This window comes from Gadus morhua, chromosome 14, assembly GCF_902167405.1.
Source record: "Gadus morhua chromosome 14, gadMor3.0, whole genome shotgun sequence".
In the NCBI taxonomy this organism is placed as follows: Eukaryota; Metazoa; Chordata; class Actinopteri; order Gadiformes; family Gadidae; genus Gadus; species Gadus morhua.
The window spans coordinates 29169191-29188751 of NC_044061.1; the positions used below are offsets into that span (position 1 = coordinate 29169191).

Consider the following 19561-nt stretch of genomic DNA (forward strand, 5'->3'; position numbering starts at 1 on the left):
CAGTCAAATCCTGAGTCTCCATTGTTCAGCAAACAGTGTATAGTCACTGTGTATGTAGACTGTTTTATGCATGCGTTAGTGGATGTGTTAGTGGATGTGTAAGTAGATCTGTAAATTGGACGTGTAAGTGGATGTGAAAGTGGATGTGGATGTGTAAATTGCTCTGGATATGTAAGTGGATGTGGATGCGTAAGTGCATGTCAATTAGCAAGGAGGAGGGCCCATCAGAAGGCAGGAAGCAGATGCAGGTGAAGTGACCGGAGATGGGGCTGGCACGGAGCACGCTGACAGGAGAACAGGTGTTCTGAAGGAGCATCTGCTGCATCTGATTTGCCGCAGTGAGCGTATGGGAGCATATTTGAGAATGTGTGTGTGTTTGTGGGGGTTGTGTGCGGGGGGTGTGTGTGTATGCATGTGTAGGTGTGTGTGTGTGTGTGTGTGTGTGTATATGTGTGTGTGTGTGTGTGTGTGTGTGTGTGTGTGTGTGTGTGTGTGTGTGTGTGTGTGTGTTATGCAGGAAGAACACAAAGTCACATTTGGCAGCTCCGCATTTTATGGAGATTATTTTCTTAAAGGAGACATACTATGGTGTTTTCCCAACACGTAAACATAGTATTTGAGTTCCAGAAAACATGTTTATGAAGCTGAAAATAAATCGCCTACCGCTATTCCTCTCTGTTTCAGTCCCTTCAGAATGCGCTGTTTCTGGTGTCTGTAGCTTTAATGCAAATGAGCTGCTGCCCATTGACCAATGAGCTGTCAGACTGAACCGCAGCATGGAGGAGAAGTGTTTGCGGACACCTGGAGCCTCTTTAATAGGTCCATGCCTGGAGCTCTATATCTATATATTATAATATAATAAAATAATAATATTATATACAGGTATTTATAGAATATTATATCTAATATCAAGGCCAAAAGCTATTTGCGCCTTGGATGATATTATGAATCATAAAGACTGTGTATGACGTCTCTGGTACTTCCACAACAAGTAAAGACTCGTAGTGGGGGATATCTCGGCCATGGTTGAGAAGATTTTGGGGAAAGGAACTTTGGCCTTGACTCTCTGAAGTCCATGAACCGCGACATGGAGGAGAAAGGGATTGTACTCAGGGAGCTGAGCAGCCGGACTGCCGCTGAGCTCACCACGCCAGAGCTGCCAGCTTCAGCGACAGTTCAGCTCCCGGAGTACACCCGCCGGAGCAGCCGGAAAGCTTCGGCGGCAGCTCAGCTCCCGGAGTACACCGCTGGAGCTGCCGGACTGCCAGCTTCGGCGGGGGGTAGCTTGGCGGTAGTCTGGCAGCTCAGCTCCGGGAGTACAATCCCTTCCTCCTCCATGTCTCCTCCTCCGGACTGCCGCCTGCAGTCCGGCAGCTCTGGCTGGGGGAGCTCGGCGGAAGTCCGGCAGAGAAAGGGATTGTACTCCCGGAGCTGAGCTGCCAGGCTGCCGCCGAGTTCCCCCCGGCGGAGCTGTTCGTCCTCTAGTCCACAAAATCTTAGCTATGCTCTGATTTGAGGGGAGTGGGTAGTAATATTCAAGTCTGCCCCCGTCCTACGTAGGAGGGGGCGCCGAAACTGACTCGCTTGTTTGGTAACTGTAGGCGGGATACTTTCAGAAATGCATATCTCACTAAAATAATCATGAACAGACTTTTTTCAAAGTTGGTATGCGTGTGGGAGCACCAGAGACCACAAAACAACACCCCAAATCCCAGGAAAAGTGTTGTTTTCATAATATGTCCCCCTTAAGAGGCTGCAAACATATATTATATTCATTAACATATATCCATATCATATATATACAGTGGGGCAAAAAAGTATTTAGTCCGCCACCAATTGTGCAAGTTCTCCCGCTTAAAAAGATGAGAGAGGCCTGTAATTTTTTTTTTCATCGGTATACCTCAGCTATGAGAGACAAAATGAAAAAAAAAATCCAGAAAATCACATTGTCTGATTTTTTTAAGAATTTATTTGCAAATTATGGTGGAAAATAAGTATTTGGTCACCTACAAACCAGCAAGATTTCTGTCTGTCACAGACCTGTAACTTCTTATTTAAGAGGCTCCTCTGTCCTCCACTCGTTACCTGTATTAATGGCACCTGTTTGAACGCCTTATCAGTATAAAAGACACCTGTCCACAACCTCAAACAGTCACACTCCAAACTCCACTATGGCCAAGACCAAAGAGCTGTCAAAGGACACCAGAAACACAATTGTAGACCTGCACCAGGCTGGGAAGTCTGAATCTGCAATAGGTAAGCAGCTTGTTGTGAAGAAATGTGTAACTGTGGGAGCAATTATTAGGAAATGGAAGACATACAAGACCACTGATAATCTCCCTCGATCTGGGGCTCCACGCAAGATCTCACCCCGTGGGGTCAAAATGATCACAAGAACGGTGAACAAAAATCCCAGAACCACACGGGGGGACCTAGTGAATGACCTCCAGAGAGCTGGGACCAAAGTAACAAAGGCTACCATCACTAACACACTACGCCGCCAGGGACTCAAATTCTGCAGTGCCAGACGTGTCCCCCTGCTAAAGCCAGTGCATGTCCGGGCCCGTTTGAAGTTTGCTAGAGAGCATTTGGATGATCCAGAACAGGATTGGGAGAATGTCATATGGTCAGATGAAACCAAAATAGAACTTTTTGATAAAAACTCAACTCGTCGTGTTTGGAGGAGAAAGAATGCTAAGTTGCATCCAAAGAACACCATACCTACAGTGAAGCATGGGGGTGGAAACATCATGCTTTGGGGCTGTTTTTCTGCCAAGGGACCAGGACGTCTGATCCGTGTGACGGAAAGAATGAATGGGGCCATGTATCGTGAGATTTTGAGTGAAAACCTCCTTCCATCAGCAAGGGCACTGAAGATGAAACGTGGCTGGGTCTTTCAGCATGACAATGACCCCAAACACACCGCCCGGGCAACGAAGGAGTGGCTTCGTAAGAAGCATTTCAAGGTCCTGGAGTGGCCTAGCCAGTCTCCAGATCTCAACCCCATAGAAAATCTTTGGAGGGAGTTGAAAGTCCGTGTTGCCCAGCGAAGGTCCAAAAACATCACTGCTCTAGAGGAGATCTGCATGGAGGAATGGGCAGAAAATACCAGCAGCAGTGTGTGAAAATCTTGTAAAGACTTACAGAAAACGTTTGACCTCTGTCATTGCCAACAAAGGGCATGTAACAAAGTATTGAGATGACCTTTTGTTATTGACCAAATACTTATTTTCCACCATAATTTGCAAATAAATTCTTAAAAAAATCAGACAATGTGATTTTCTGGATTTTTTTTTTTATTTTGTCTCTCATAGCTGAGGTATACTATGAAAAAAAAAAAAAAAATAACAGGCCTCTCTCATCTTTTTAAGTGGGAGAACTTGCACAATTGGTGGCTGACTAAATACTTTTTTGCCCCACTGTATATACACATACATACATATATATATATACATACATACATATACACATATATAAATATATACACACGTATATATATATATACACACGTATATACATACACACACATACACACATATATATACATATATATATATATATACACACACATATATATACATATATATATATATATACATATATATATACACACATATATATACATATATATATATATATATATATATATATACATATATATATATATATATATATATTAGAGCTGTCAGTTAAACGCGTTATTAACGGCGTTAACGCAAGCCAAATTTAACGGCGTTAAAAATTTTATCGCGCGATTAACGCAATTACTTTATAAAAAAAAAAAAAAAAAAAACTTTTTTTTTTTTTTTCTTTGGCTCAAAACAAAGAAGCAGTAGCCTGACTGCTATGTTCAAATGACATTTGTTCAAAGCAGTCGTTTAATTGCACTATAGGCTCTTTTTTTGTATCGTCCTGTTTTGATCAGTGTATATGCCAATGTTGTTATCAATAAAAAATCATTTGCACAAGGCAAGCCGATGCACTTCACCATGTTGATAAGAGAATTAAAATGAGAAGAATTATGGGACAAAAAATCAAGGGATATTTAGCATAGAAAAATAATGTGTGATTAATCGCGATTAATTAGAGTTAACTATGACATTAATGCGATTAATCACGATTAAATATTTTAATCGCTTGACAGCTCTAATATATATATATATATATATATATATATATATATTAGGGCTGTCAAACGATTAAAATATTTAATCGTGATTAATCGCATTAATGTCATAGTTAACTCAGATTAATCGCAAATCTTTTTCTATGCTAAATATCCCTTGATTTCTTTGTCCATTAATTGTTCTCATTTTAATGCTCTTATCGACATGGAGAAGTGCATCAGCTTGCCTTGTGCAAATGTTTTTTTATTGATAGCAACATTGGCATATACTGATCAAAGCAGGAAGATACAAAAAAAAGCCTATAGTGCAATTAAACGATGAAAGAACAAACATACTGCCTCGATCATGGCAGTCAGGCTACTGCTTCTTTGTTTTGAGCCAAAGAAAAAAAAAAAAAAAAAAAAATTTTTTTTTTTTTCAAATATGAATTTGCGTTAATCGCGCGATAAAAAAATTAACGTTGTTAAAATTGGTTTGCGTTAACGCCGTTAATAGCGCGTTTAACTGACAGCCCTAATATATATATATATATGTATACACACACACACATATATACACACACATAAATATATATATATACACATACATACATACATATACTGTATATATACAGAGATGGGTAGTAAATGCGCTACTTTTACTCCGTTACAAATACTTGAGTAACTTTCTGGATAAATTGTAATTTTATTGGAACATACTTTTACTTGAGTATATATTTGAAGAAAGAACGGTACTTTTACGCCGTTCCATTTGGCTAGAAGGTCGTTAGGTCGTTACTTTCTTTTTTTATATATATTTTTTTATTGCATGCAAGATCTATTTCTCTCCTTGAGGGACGTCTTCAACCAACATTTCACGTGACCATTTTAACCAATAAAAAACAGACAAAATGATTTTGCCAATTGATTTTGCCACTTGAGTCACATGACAAGTGTCGTCATGTGGCTCAACAGTGTCGCACACTTTTTTTAATGGCTCAGGTTCCGCGTCAAAGTAGCGTCCGTGGCGTGCTATGTTGCTATGACACAGGAGCAGAACACGCAGATTTTAGCGACTATCTGGGTTAGTCGAGAAAATGGAAGAAACCGCTGATTCTGAAACTGTAAGAGACAAACAAAACCTCTCACACAGTAACAATCAAACAAACTCACACACACAGCCAATCAGACATCCTCTCAAATCACACAAACTCACACACTAACACACAATCACAATCACAGAGACACTGTTCTTCTTTGACACATATTTTCTGTTCTCCCTATACTCACTTTGCATGCCCTGAGTCGGGGTGTGTGAGAGTCTGAGTGTTCTCTTTTTCCAGCCTCCGTAGTTTCATACGTTAATGGAGTTTGCCAGCAGGTTTTGATATGTATTCAATTTCAAGTTTTTGTATTTTATATTTTTTGGGCTGAACACAACCCGGATCATTTTGTCAGGGCCTATGACATATTGTAACCTAGGAATTGGTTTAAAAATGTTTATGTGCAAAATGATTGCAATAGTGCATTGGTTTAAATTAATATAATTTTGGATAAAGGGGTCCGAGCAGCGAAGCTGCTTGGTCCCTAATTCTGTAAAAGTCATACTGCAGCCTATACCGTAAATCGAAAACTCTTTTATTTTCAGGTATGGTCACCAATAACCCCCACTACCCATAAACCCAAATTTGGTACTGCACCCAAAGGTTGCGCTATTGTAAACAATCATGAATTAGGCTTATTTCTCCTCACCAGATTGACCTGGACTCAAAATTCTTTCAAAAATATTAATCTCTAGAATCAGATGCATCTATAAAACCCTTACTTTCCCCACAATTTCATATAAAAGCCAAACATGATAAAAAGATTCACAGGCTACAAAAATAATCAAAAAATCACCAAAATCGCCAAATAAAATCTGAGACCAAGCCTCACAAAAATCATAAAACAGAATTTGTTTTATTTAGCTCCATTTGAGAAATATTGGCCAATAAAGTTGGAGCAGTTAGCCCATCTCTCTTCTCTGACCATTTTGTTATTGTATAAAAAACATACAACTATTATTAGGTGGATACCAATATCCCCCACTACCCATAAACCCAAATTGTGGTACTGCACCCAAAGTGGCGCTATTTAAAAAAAATATGAACTAGCCTTATTTCTCCTTACTAGATTGACCTGGACTAAAAATTATTTCATCATATTAATCTCTAAAATCAGATGCATCTTTTTCACCCTGGTCTTCTGCTCTAAAAATGTTTACTTTTCCCACAATTTCATAGAAAAGCCCATCGTCCACAGTATCAACCCATTTTGCCTATATGACTATTTAGTTATTGTACCATACGGCTAGCATTAGGTGGATACCATTAACAGTGCAAATTTTCAGATCTGTACAATTTTAAGAAAGCCCTTCATTCTCTTGTGAAATGTGTGCTTGGAGTGTTCTTGATGTTGTGAGTTTATCAATAGACATTCTCACCATGTGAATGAGGCTTAATGCAGTTCAGGAATGTCAGTGGCTCAACAGGATAATGCCTTCTACTGGTGAACCTTAGGTTGAGATCTCGAATATATATATATATATATTAGTGGTGGGCATAGATTATTTTTTTTAATCTAGATTAATTCCAAAATTAATCTAGATTAATCTAGATTAAAATGGCAAACGGCAAAAAATCTGTTCGTTTACCTTGACAGCGGTCAATTATACTGGGCAATGGTGATTTATCAAATATAATTCACAGCCGGAAGTTGTGAAGTGCCCATGCAAGTGAACGGAGCATAAACAAAATAATTGGATGCTGAACGTTGGGAAGGCCCATGCAAGTGAATGGAGCAGTCTACAGCATTGAGAAGAGCCGTGTAATAATCCATAATAATGTAAGGTTTAGACGTTAAATATTTGAAAGTTGTAGAATAAATTAATATAATTTATATTGAAGTTAATTTGCTAGAAATGTACTTAAAATTTTTAGTCAGTTAATCATTTACATATTTATGTTACACAATTATTACATATTTACATGTTTACATATTTAACACAGTCAGGATATTCTGTTGAATCTGCCTCTCTGATTCCCTCACGTTTACCTCAGTCTAAATTCTAGCTTCTGATTGGTTAGTTCAGTCACGTGATGGGTCCGAACGAGGAAGTGTTTGAAAATAGATTAACGGCGCTATTTTTTTTATCGCGCGATAAAAGTTTTGCGTTAACGCAGCCGTTAGCGCCGATAACGGCCCACCACTAATATATATGCTGTCAGTTAAACGCGTTATTAACGGCGTCAACGCAAACCAATCTTAACGGCGTTAATTTTTTTATCGTGCGATTAACGCAATTCTACGGAACCCGTAAAGGGACATGAAAAAACTTTCTCGTGAGCACAAGAAAGTATCTGGTGCTCACGAGGTAGTATCTCGTGCGCACGAGAAAGTATGTTGTGCGCACGAGAAAGTATGTCGTGCGCACGAGAAAGTATCTCGTGCGCACGAGAAAGTATGTCGTGCGCACGAGAAGGTATCTCATGAGCACGGGGAAATATCGTGCGCATATCACTGGCAGTGTGTGTGTGTGTGTGTGTGTGTGTGTGTGGGTGTGTGTGTGTGTGTGTGTGTGTGGTGTGTGTGTGTAATGTGTGTGTGTGTGTGTGTGTGTGTCGTCAGCGAGTTAGCTGGACGAGCGAGGAGAGCGAGCGATAGCGTGCGTGTCAGTCTAGTGAAGTAATGAACGAGTCCGGTTGTGTGTAAGAATAATGTACCCAGCCTGTCAAGAATCTGTGGCAGCTTCATTCCATCATATTCCGACCTAGGGGTGTATGGTATAAACGGTGCTGAAGGTATACCGGTGTGAATTTGCGCTACGGTATGGATTTTGACGTTACCTCGGGACCGGTGTGACCGGTAGACAATGTTGTGTGTAACGCGTCACAAAGTAAGTATTGCGTTAATACATTTCCCTAACTACTTTTTCATGTAAAAAGTAAAGTTACGAGCAACTACTGAAAATATGGTAACGAAACATAGTTCCTTTTTCAATTCGGCACCACGTGACTTTTCCCAGGGACAGATTGCCAGCGATACTGCCTTCTCAGGCAGTATGCTATTGCGCAAGTACGCAGGTGCGCAGCAAGCGCTCCTGCGTGCTTGCGCAATAGTCCCTTCACGAGCTCTCATTCCACAGCGTACGAGACAGGACGCTGGGTAGCGTGAAGCCGTCTCTGCAATCAGACATTGCTTCCGCAGGCATTTTGAAAGCCAGTCCTTACAACAAAATGCCAGTGGTGGAACGAGATGACAAACGTTGTCACTGTTTACCTGTCTAAGGACATGGTTCCCTTTCAAAATGTCGATATAAAGGGCTTTAAAGAGATGGTCAAAACACTCGATCCCAGGTACGTGTTACATGCCCGCACACACTTCAGCCAAATTGAGATGCCAAAACTATACGGCAAGGTCCGCAAGCAAGTGGAGAAACAAATCCATACTATTAAACGTAATGTTTTTCAGAGATGGAAGTAACTTGAGAAAAGATTTTAAAAAAAATTATGCGTTTTTGCTGCCTTTCCAGTATTTTACCCGTTCAGAGGCATTTATATCGAAATTAGAAGATAAAATTAACATACCGTGATATAATACCGTTACCGTCTATTCCTCAAATCATACCGTGATATACATTTTAGTCCATACCGTACAGCCCTTTTCCGACCTATAAGCAGACTCACTGTCGGTCATGGTGATGGGTGATGCCCCCGAGAGAGCATCCGCCCTGGAGAGAACGTATCACCTGTGCTCCTCGGTCTGGGAGCCGACAGGAGGAAAGATGTAACTAACCATCTCGTAGTTGGAGGCGGAGCGCAAGAGAGTATACGTGATCCAATAATTTGAGATAAAAATAAAGCACATTAATTTGAATGATTTTAGCTTGTGTGTGATTTATCGCGGGCACGGGCACACACAAGATAAAATCATTAAAATGAATGTGCTATATTTTTATCTCGCACTATTGGAGCGTGTATACTCTTTTGCCTCCAACTACGAGATGGTTAGTGTGCCTTATAGGTCGGAATATGGTCTGAATGAAGCGGCCACCGATTCTTGACAGGATGGGTACTTTATTCCATGGGCGTAAGTTTGGTCTCAGCTTTGGTAGGGATACTTCACAGACGTTACCCCAAATCACTAGACTGCATCATGCTGAACAATCAATACTTTATTAAAATAAAATCGAGATTTACATGTGCACTTATTCACATTTAAAGTACACACACACACACACCACACACACACACACACACACACACACACACACACAGCCAGTGATATGCGTATGATACTTTCTCGTGCGCATGAGATACTTTCTCGTGCGCACGAGATACTTTCACGTGCTCATTAGAAACGTTTACTTTACTTACTTCATGTCCCTTTACGGGTTCCGTACAATTCTTTTATTAAAAAAGGCTGGCTCAAAACAAAGAAGCAGTGGCCTGACTGCTATGTTCAAGGCAGTATGTTTGTATATTCATCGTTTAATTGCACTATAGGCTTTTTTTTTTGTATCGTCCTGTTTTGATCAGTATATGCCAATGTTGTTATCAATAAAAAAACATTTGCACAAGGCAAGCCAATGCACTTCTCCATGTTGATAAGAGCATTAAAATGAGAACAATTAATGGGACAAAGAAATCAAGGGATGTTTAGCATAGAAAAAACATTTGTGATTAATCGCGATTGTTCGCGATTAATCGTGAGTTAACTATGACATTAATGCGATTAATCGCAATAAAATATTTAAATCGCTTGACAGCATTAATATATATATATATATATATATATATATATATTAGGGATGGGCGTGAGGAATCAATTACTCCTCGTTACAAATTAACTCGGTTGGTGGACAGGCAAACTCGAGTTTGCATATACACACACAAACAAAGTTTTCTGAAGCAAATGTATCAATTGTCTGTGCGCCACAAACGCGTTTGTAAAGCGTCTTAGAGTACCATATTAAGCGCTATATAAATTTAATTTATTATTATTATTATTATTAACGCATGCCGTGGGCACAAAGAAAATGAAACGTATCAAATTTATGTGTGGGGCGTGCCGTTCCGTGTGAAGCTACGCCAGAATTCAAAAAGTTAAGAGATGGCGGTTAAAGCAAAGGGCAGCGAAGAATTGAAATATTTGAAAGAAATAGGAGATCATAAGGTGAAATGTAAAATATGCCAAGCGAAATCGAGCTACCAGAGTACTACAAGTACTATGCGGCAACATATGCTCCTGAAACACAACGGTGAGTTCGGGAAAGCAGACCCGCAGCAACCAAGTGTGGTCGGCTATTTTCACCGCCGCAAGACGCAGCTGTAATCACGGCCGTGTAGAGAAGATCACAACGCTGAGTATTTCCATAGTCCATTTGCTGCCGTTTTATTTGCAGCTTTAAAATATTTTCAATGGTTAGGCTACTTGTTTCGTTTTTTTTTTTTTTAAAACCGTTACAGGCCTTGGTTCAACGTGATTTAAATTGTGAGACGCATATACATTTTGTAAGGAAATGTGTTTGAACGTTTGCAAAAATAAATAATGAATACTCTGATAACTCTGACTGTTTTGATGGAGAATAAACATTACATGTTTGGTTGGTAATATTGCCGTTCATCATTAGGCCTGCTGCAGATGCGTTGCATTCTAAAAATAGATTTGATTAAACGAGTACTCGATTGATCCTCGAGGAATTCCTTCGATTACTCGAGTTTGGAATTTACTACTCGTGCCCATCACTAATATATATATATGTACACACAGCCTTTCAGACGACAGCTCTAATGAATGTTGATCAAGTGTTTGTGTTTATTTGTAGCCTGGTTCTTTCCTTTGTGCTGCGGCAGGGCGGTCTGTAGTGCAATGCTGCCTGTTTCTCTGTGCTAATGAGCAGCGATGCGGGCAGTTTCTAAAGCCCCAGGCCAGTCTGCCGTTTGCTAATGCTGGTACACTATGCAAAAACTATGAACGGAAAAACACGATGATACAAAATAAAAACATGACAACTCAGGGAGGGGAAAAGCTGTCTAAAAATACACATTCTATTATTAAGTGTCAGGAGCAGATAATCACACGTTCTTGTTATTTAGACATATTCAGATCAAAGCACCATATCGTCGTACCGTATCAAGAACCAAGGTGTGGACAACAAGCCTGACCCGAACCTCAGCAGAGGAGACGAGGAGCGATGGTTCCTGATGTGTGATCATCATCAACCCCATGGTACCAGTATGTTCTGACAGCCTTTTGTTATTAAAATGCATGAGGCCATCCTACTTTAGCTTAAGCCTAAAATAGCCTGCATGCGGTCGGGGGGGGCAGTGACTTACCGATGACCTTCACAAAGTAGGCGTCGGCCTCAAAGTTGTTCTTGAGTGCGTGGATGATGAAGTCGGCCTTGCCTTCTGCTCTGCTCAGAACCAGCATGTCTAAGATGCCCTGCAAGAGAGACCAGCGCCCAGAAGAGAGGCAGGCATCGATTCAATCATGTGTTTAAGGACGCTGGGGAGAGGAGGAGATGCAGAGACTTTTAAAGTCAATCTCCATGCCTGTTAGACTGTTCCAATATAATCTCTTCTTTATCTTATCCCATCTTCATCCCGTCCTTTTTTCTGACACTCATTGTGTCTCCCTCTCCTCTCCCAATACCAATCTGAATTTATCTATGCAACAAATGATAAACAGTACAGTGTGGGAAGGGAATAGGAGAGGAAGCATTGGTGTAGTCTAGATGAGGTGTAGTCTAATGAGGTGTGGTCTGGATGAGGTGTAGACTAGATGAGGTGTAGTCTAGGATGAGATGTAGTCTAGATGAGGTAGATATAGTCTAGCTGAGGTAGGCGTAGTCTAGATGAGGTAGGTGTATTCTAGATGAGGTAGGTGTAGTCTAGATGAGGTAGGTGTAGTCTAGATGAGGTAGGTGTATTCTAGATGAGGTAGGTGTAGTCTAGATGAGGTAGGTGTAGTCTAGATGAGGTAGGTGTAGTCTAGATGAGGTAGGTGTAGTCTAGGATGAGGTAGGTGTATTCTAGATGAGGTAGGTGTATTCTAGATGAGGTAGGTGTAGTCTAGATGAGGTAGGTGTAGTCTAGATGAGGTAGGTGTAATCTAGATGAGGTAGGTGTAGTCTAAGATGAGGTAGGTGTCTGCTGTTATGCCGCTGTGCTATGGGTGTGTAGTGACGGTAACTCTCACACAGCCTACGCAGACAGACACAGAAACACAGAGGGTGGAGGTGAGGAGGGAGGGAGGGAGGGTGGGGGGGAGAGTTGCCTGGAGCGAGAAAGAGAGATGTTATGTTGTGTTCATGTTTTGGTTTGACTAATATTAACTACCAAAACATATTTTTCATTAGTTCATAAACAGTGTGGGACCGACTTATGGGGATAACCAACTGAAGAGGAGATACAGGAGAGATACAGTAGATACAGGAGGGATACACAGGAGTAAATGACAGGAGACACAGGAGAGATACAGTAGATACAGGAGAGATACACCGGAGGGTGTTAAAGGAGATACAGGAGAGATACATGAGATACAGGAGGGATACAGTAGATACAGGAGAGACACGGGAGGGAGATGACCACAGAAGATACAGGAGGGGGATGAGGGAGATAGAGGAGAGAGACCAGCTACTCACGTCCTCATAGATGTCGTAGAAGGTGGCCAGAGCGGCCTGGGGGATGGAGCCCATGTCCGACTGGTCCCAGTGGACCCGGAACGTCCTGCCAACACTGGGGCAGCTGGAGCCGGAACAGGGAACGTTCTCCAGGAGGAAGGCCCGCTGAGCGCTGGGAGACAACGGTTCAGAGGTTAGGAACGTTCTCCAGGAGGAGCCCGCTGAGCGCTGGGAGACAATTGCTCAGAGGTTAGGAACCTTCTCCAGGACGAATGCTTGCTGAGCACCGGGAGACAACGGTTCAGAGGTTAGGAACGTTCTCCAGGCGGATCCCGCTGAGCGCTGGGAGACAACGGTTCAGAGGTTAGGGACGTTCTCCAGGCGGAGCCCGCTGAGCGCCGGGAGAGAACGGTTCAGAGGTTAGGAACGTTCTCCAGGAGGAAGGCCCGCTGAGCGCCGGGAGAGAACGGTTCAGAGGTTAGGAACGTTCTCCAGGAGGAAGGCCCGCTGAGCGCTGGGAGACAATGGTTAAGAGGTTAGGGCCGTTCTGCAGGAGGAAGGCCCGCTGAGCGCTGGGAGACAACGGTTCAGAGGTTAGGGACGTTCTCCAGGAGGAAGGCCCGCTGAGCGCTGGGAGACAACGGTTCAGAGGTTAGGGACGTTCTCCAGGAGGAAGGCCCGCTGAGCGCTGGGAGACAACGGTTCAGAGGTTAGGGACGTTCTCCAGGAGGAAGGCCCGCTGAGCGCTGGGAGACAACGGTTCAGAGGTTAGGGACGTTCTCCAGGAGGAAGGCCCGCTGAGCGCTGGGAGACAACGGTTCAGAGGTTAGGGACGTTCTCCAGGAGGAAGGCCCGCTGAGCGCTGGGAGAGAACGGTCAGATGTTTGGAACGTTCTCCAGGAGGAAGGCCCGCTGAGCGCTGGGAGAGAACGGTTCAGAGGTTGGGGAAGTTCTCCAGGAGGAGCCAGCTGACTGGAGTACGGGAGGACGTCCAGCGTCAGAACACAGTTTGGGTTCTGTAACGTGCGTGAGCCTGAAAAGCCAGGCGTCCTCCAGAGACCAGCGATGACTGGCGAGGTTGAAACAACTGCATGTGTAATGTTGTAATTCTAATCTCTAAAGCGGATAAATGCTCAGTTTAGCGTCGACTGCAGCAGCTAGTGACTCAACATCTGCATCAATCTGATCTAAAGGGGCCCATGGGGCAGAGCCAATGAGCTGCGAGCACAGCCCCCCACAGAGACCCTCCTCCTGACACACAAACACACACACACCCACACACACACACACACGGAGGATCTAATGAGGAACTCACAGCTGAAGAAGACGGGATATGGGAAATGTAATAATTAATTAATCATGTTTTAGGGATGGCTTCTATGTGCAGAGATTTGCTTTCTAAAACAGTGCTTCGTGCTTGAAGCCCCTAACACTAGAACTCCCAGAAGACACTGCTCTCCAGACACTGCCCATAATTATAAACTGTAGACTTCCTAAGACCTGCTTCTTGTATCTCTGGTGCTCTGTCTCTATGGAGCTCCTTGTCTCTCTGGTGGTCTCTCATCATGGAGCTTCTTGTCTCTCTGGTGCACTCTCTATGGAGCTTCTTGTCTCTCTGGTGCTCTCTCTTTATTGAGCTTCTTGTCTCTCTGGTGCACTCTCATCATGGAGCTTCTTGTCTCTCTGGTGCTCTCTCCTCATGGAGCTCCTCGTCTCTCTGGTGCTCTCTCTTTATGGAGCTTCTTGTCTGTCTGGTGCTCTCTCTTTACTGAGCTTCTTGTCTGTCTGGTGGACTCTCTTTATATTCTACCTGTACCAAGAGCTCCCTGAGGGAGATGACCTTAATGACGGCTCCACGCTATAAATAGAACCCAGGTGACTCAGTCTCCCCCCTCCTCCTCCACATCTCCTTCCCTCCCTCCTCCTCCTTGTTCTCTGTGTTCTCGGCCGTCTCTACACCCGCCATCTTACAGGGTTTGGTGTCTTTGGGCGTCCGGCTGCCAGCAGGACAATGATTGGAAATCTGGCATCACAGAGCAAGAAAGTGTGTGTATATATGTGTATATCTATCTATCTATCTATCTATCTATCTATCTATCTATCTATCTATCTATCTATCTATCTATCTATCTATCTATCTATCTATCTACACACACACACGATTTGTGTGTGTGTTTCCAATCATATACTATCTCTATCTATCTATCTATCTATTAGAGCTGTCAAGCGATTAAAATATTTAATCGTGATTAATCGCATTAATGTCAGTTAACTCACGATTAATCGCAAATTCTTTTTCTATGCTAAATATCCCTTGATTTTTTTGTCCCATAATTCTTCTCATTTTAATTCTCTTATCAACATGTTGAAGTGCATCGGCTTGCCTTGTGCAAATGATTTTTTATTGATAACAACATTGCCATATACTGATCAAAACAGGACGATACAAAAAAAGAGCCTATAGTGCAATTAAACGACTGCTTTGAACAAATGTCATTTGAACATAGCAGTCAGGCTACTGCTTCTTTGTTTTGAGCCAAAGAAAAAAAAAAAATTTTTTTTTTTTTTTTTATTTTTTAAATAAAATAATTGCGTTAATCGCGCGATAATTTTTTAACGCCGTTAAGTTTGCGTTAACGTCGTTAATAACGCGTTTAACTGACAGCTCTACTATCTATAAATGATAGATCTAGTGTATGCTACCAAAACCAAAGAAAGCTAGAAGCTCTTAAAGGCCCTGGGTCATCTAAGTAGTGCGTTACTATGGACAGGGATCCAGCATGTGTCCATAGCGGCAGAGTCCATCTAAGTTGTGCTTTAATATGCTTTAATATCCACCATAATGGACAGAGTCTGCCTCACACACTGGCCACATGCTCGTTGAGCTCGGCTATCTGTCAGTACAACCAGGCAGCTTGATAAAACGGGACTTAAAGTACAGAGTTTCAATTAAAATATGCACAATGCCGCAGGCACACTGATTAAAATGGTGTCAGGCGTTTCCTCAACAGACTGGCTGGTATTTAAGTTTGTGTGTTGGCGGTGGCGGGTTGGTTTCAGTGGATTAAGGGAATCTGGCTGATGATTAAACATCATACTGAGGTCTGCTCAGAAGTTCACCTCGTACTAATCAGTCCGGACACAGAGCCTCTGACAACAACGTCAGCTGTTGGCTGGATGAGGAGCACATATGAACCCTGACCCTAACCTGTGGTGTACATTTCACTTTGTTGTGTTGGTATAAACACACAACGCAGCGCTAACTCTAACCCTCTCCCTCTAACCCACTCACCCTAACCCTAACTCTCTCACCTTAACCCTCTCATCAGTCCTGAATGATGCCTGAAGTCAGCATTGTCCAGCCATACCCTAAACACCCTACCACCCTAAACACCCTACACATCCTACCACCCTAAACATCCAACCACCCTACACACCCTACCACCCGAAACACCCTACCACCCGAAACACGTTGGCGTAGTTACTGCACTTTGCCTTTGTAGGGCAGAATACACATCCTACCACCCTACACATCCTACCACCCTAAACACCCTAAACACCCTACACATACTACCACCCTACACATCCTACCACCCTATCACCCTAAACAAACTACCATCCTACACATCCTACCACCCTACACATCCTACCACCCTAAACACCCTACACATCCTAAACACCCTACACATCCTACCACCCTATCACCCTAAACACCCTACACATCCTACCACCCTACACATCCTACCACCCTACACATCCTACCACCCTATCACCCTAAACACCCTACACATCCTACCACCCTACACATCCTACCACCCTACACATCCTACCACCCGAAACACCCTACCACCCTAAACACCCTACCACCCTAAACACCCTACCACCCTACACATCCTACCACCCTACACACCCTACACATCCTACCACCTTACACACCCTACCACCCTACACATCCTACCACCCTAAACAGCCTACAAACCTCCAAAGTGTTGTTGTGGGCTGGTGTATTCCGCCTGACCGAAGCCATTAAAAGGTGACATAAGGGTAATTAACAACTTAATTATCCTTACTGCCAAATGTCTTACTAACTTGCGTCTGTTATCCGTCTTGCTTTTGTAGAATACCTTCTAAGGATATTTATAGAATGTTAGATTGGTCTCGCTGTTTACCCTGCTATGAAATAAATCCATTCTCTCCCAAAGAGTGTCCCCAGAGTGATTGGCCAATAACAACTTCCTTCTGTACCAGTGTTTCATGTTAGCCGGCTATAGCCGGACATTGGCCGATTGCACGCACGCATGCCGGTATAATAAAATGTAAACGGCCCACATGTCGAGAAAGAAAGAAAGAAGTTCGCATTTAATGTATGAATTAATCGCAGCATATGAAAACCAGTAGCGGTTTCCTGGCCGAGCTCTCCAGGGAGGCAAACATAAACGCAAGTAGTGCACCCGCAAATGCATACACATGTCACTCAGTGGCCACGCTGTTGAACGCTGATTGGCTGTCATCACGCGAAAATCGCGTCTAAGATGAAATATTTCAACTCGATAGAATTTGTCGCGGCACAAATCCTCTTGAACGCGCTCGCCTGTGCACAGCGAAAGTCTGGCGCGACAAATCAAAACTTGTCGCCCGATACGCGTCTCTACATTCACTTTGTATGGGATCTTGTCGCCCCGTCGCGTTTGGTGTGAACGCACAAATCTTTCCGACTGGGCAAAGCTGGCCAAAATCGCCAGTACAATCCCCGTGTCCAGTGTTCCTGAGGAACAAGCCTTTTCTCTCCAAAACAGGAAAAGGTGACAAGGCTGATGCGCATATCGAGCCTTGGGCTGGGGTTGAAAGACTTCAACTTTTCGCGAGCAGCGGAGCACTTCCATGCAATGAAGTTTTGCAATTATCGAATTTATTATTTTTTACCCGTTTACCATTTTTGCCGAGAATGGCTGTTATGTTTTTTTTGCCTAGGCTAATTTAATAATGGCATTTATTGAAGCAACTTAGTTTGTGTGGTTTGTCGTTTAAATGTGGACTTTTGGTGATTATTTAATTATCAGTGAATAACGTCCGGAAGATATTCCAAATGTCCGATATTCTGGAATAGTGTCGGACATTTGTCCGCCCAAGAAAATGTCTAGCGTGAACGCTGTTCTGCACACAAATACATCATAGACCTCAGACGAACTCCGAAGGTAGATGTCATTCATACATTTAAGCAAAACCACAACCCACCATGACAGCCCGGAACAGCGTAAAGATTGGGAACATGAGGCAGACCCAAGGAGAAGCCATGAGCAAAGGGCTTTCGTGTGTGCATGTGTGGAGCGACAGGCAACAGGGACGTGACAGCCTGTGGCCATGTTGTCTTTGGTGATCAGGAAAAAGGCGCCCAAAGACACTCCTCAAGTCCTGCACTCCTCTAACCTCTGCACCTCTGTACCGCCACCCCTCCCGCACTGGTCTCTCTCTATTGTGGTTGTGTCTCTCTGGTCTCTCTCTCTGGTCTCTCCCTGGTCTCTCTCTTCAGGCTCTCTTGTATCTGTGTCCCTCCCTGCCTCATGAGGTCCACCATGAGGTGGTCCACCATGAGGTCCACCATGAGGTGGTCCACAATGAGGAGGTGGTCCACCATAGGGAGGTGGTCCACCATGAGGTGGTCCACCATGATGAGGTGGTCCACCATGAGGTGGTGGTCCACCATGATGAGGTGGACCTCATCATGGTGGACCACCTCATGGTGGACCACCTCATCATGTTGGACCACCATGAGGTGGACCTCATCATGGTGGACCACCTCATCATGGTGGACCACCATGATGAGGTGGTCCACCATGAGGTGGTCCACCATGATGTGGTCCACCATGATGAGGTCCACCTCATGGTGGTCCACCATGATGAGCAGCAGCAGAGCCAGCTCACTCTCCTTCCTCTCGTCCTGCCCTGAGGGAAGCAGCAGAGGGAGATAATGGCTGATTCTGGATCAAACAAATGGGGGTGCTTTAGGTAATGGCTGCCTAGCAACAGACTGCAGAGCTGTTGGTTGTTGCCGTTGTGCATACTGATAGACAAGAGATGCAGAAACAATCCAGAACACACACGCAGGCGCACACACGCGTTGTAACACCATGCTCAGGCACATGCACACACAGACAAACACACAAATGACATGATGTATACATATAAGTGTGGAGCATGTGCGGGGAGAGGTGTGTTAAAGAAATGCATCTTCAAACAACCACACAAACCCTAACACCCACCCACCCACCCACCCACCCACCCACCCACCCACCCACCCACCCACCCACCCACCCACCCACACACACACACACACACACACACACACACACACACACACACACACACACACACACACACACACACACACACACACACACACACTTCCCTTTTAAACAACCTCACATGCATCCTGAGACCAAAGGTGACACAAGGAGTTCACAGCAGGAACCACAAACCAATCAGTACCCGGGTTCAGGTGGTTCTGCTACTTCATTTCATTCCAGACATCATCTCTAAAACACCTGCTAGGAGGACACTCTAACGTAAAACCCCAAAACAGAATTAATAGCAAGACTTGAACTGCATAAGGTGAGCACCATGTGAGGGGTCACTGAGAGCAACAGCTACTTCTAGGATTAATGAGAGCATCAGGGAAAGGGAGGACAGGGTACCAGACATTACAGGGAACCACTGTAGGCCACATGCACCCACTGAAGGCCACATGGACCCACTGTAGGCCACATGGACCCACTGTAGGCCACATGGACCCA

The 19561-nt window shown here is 43.6% G+C and overlaps 1 protein-coding gene across 1 annotated transcript in view; it reads right to left on the bottom strand.

Moving 5' to 3' along the window:
* itfg1 (integrin alpha FG-GAP repeat containing 1) overlaps positions 1 to 19561 on the bottom strand; it is a 145654-nt gene that overhangs the window by 60111 nt on the left and 65982 nt on the right. The window contains exons 11-12 of the mRNA XM_030377192.1: positions 12792 to 12942; positions 11482 to 11590 (exon numbers count right to left, since the gene is read on the bottom strand). Coding sequence (XP_030233052.1) covers positions 11482 to 11590; positions 12792 to 12942 — 260 coding nt within the window. The remainder of the gene's footprint in view (positions 1 to 11481; positions 11591 to 12791; positions 12943 to 19561) is intronic.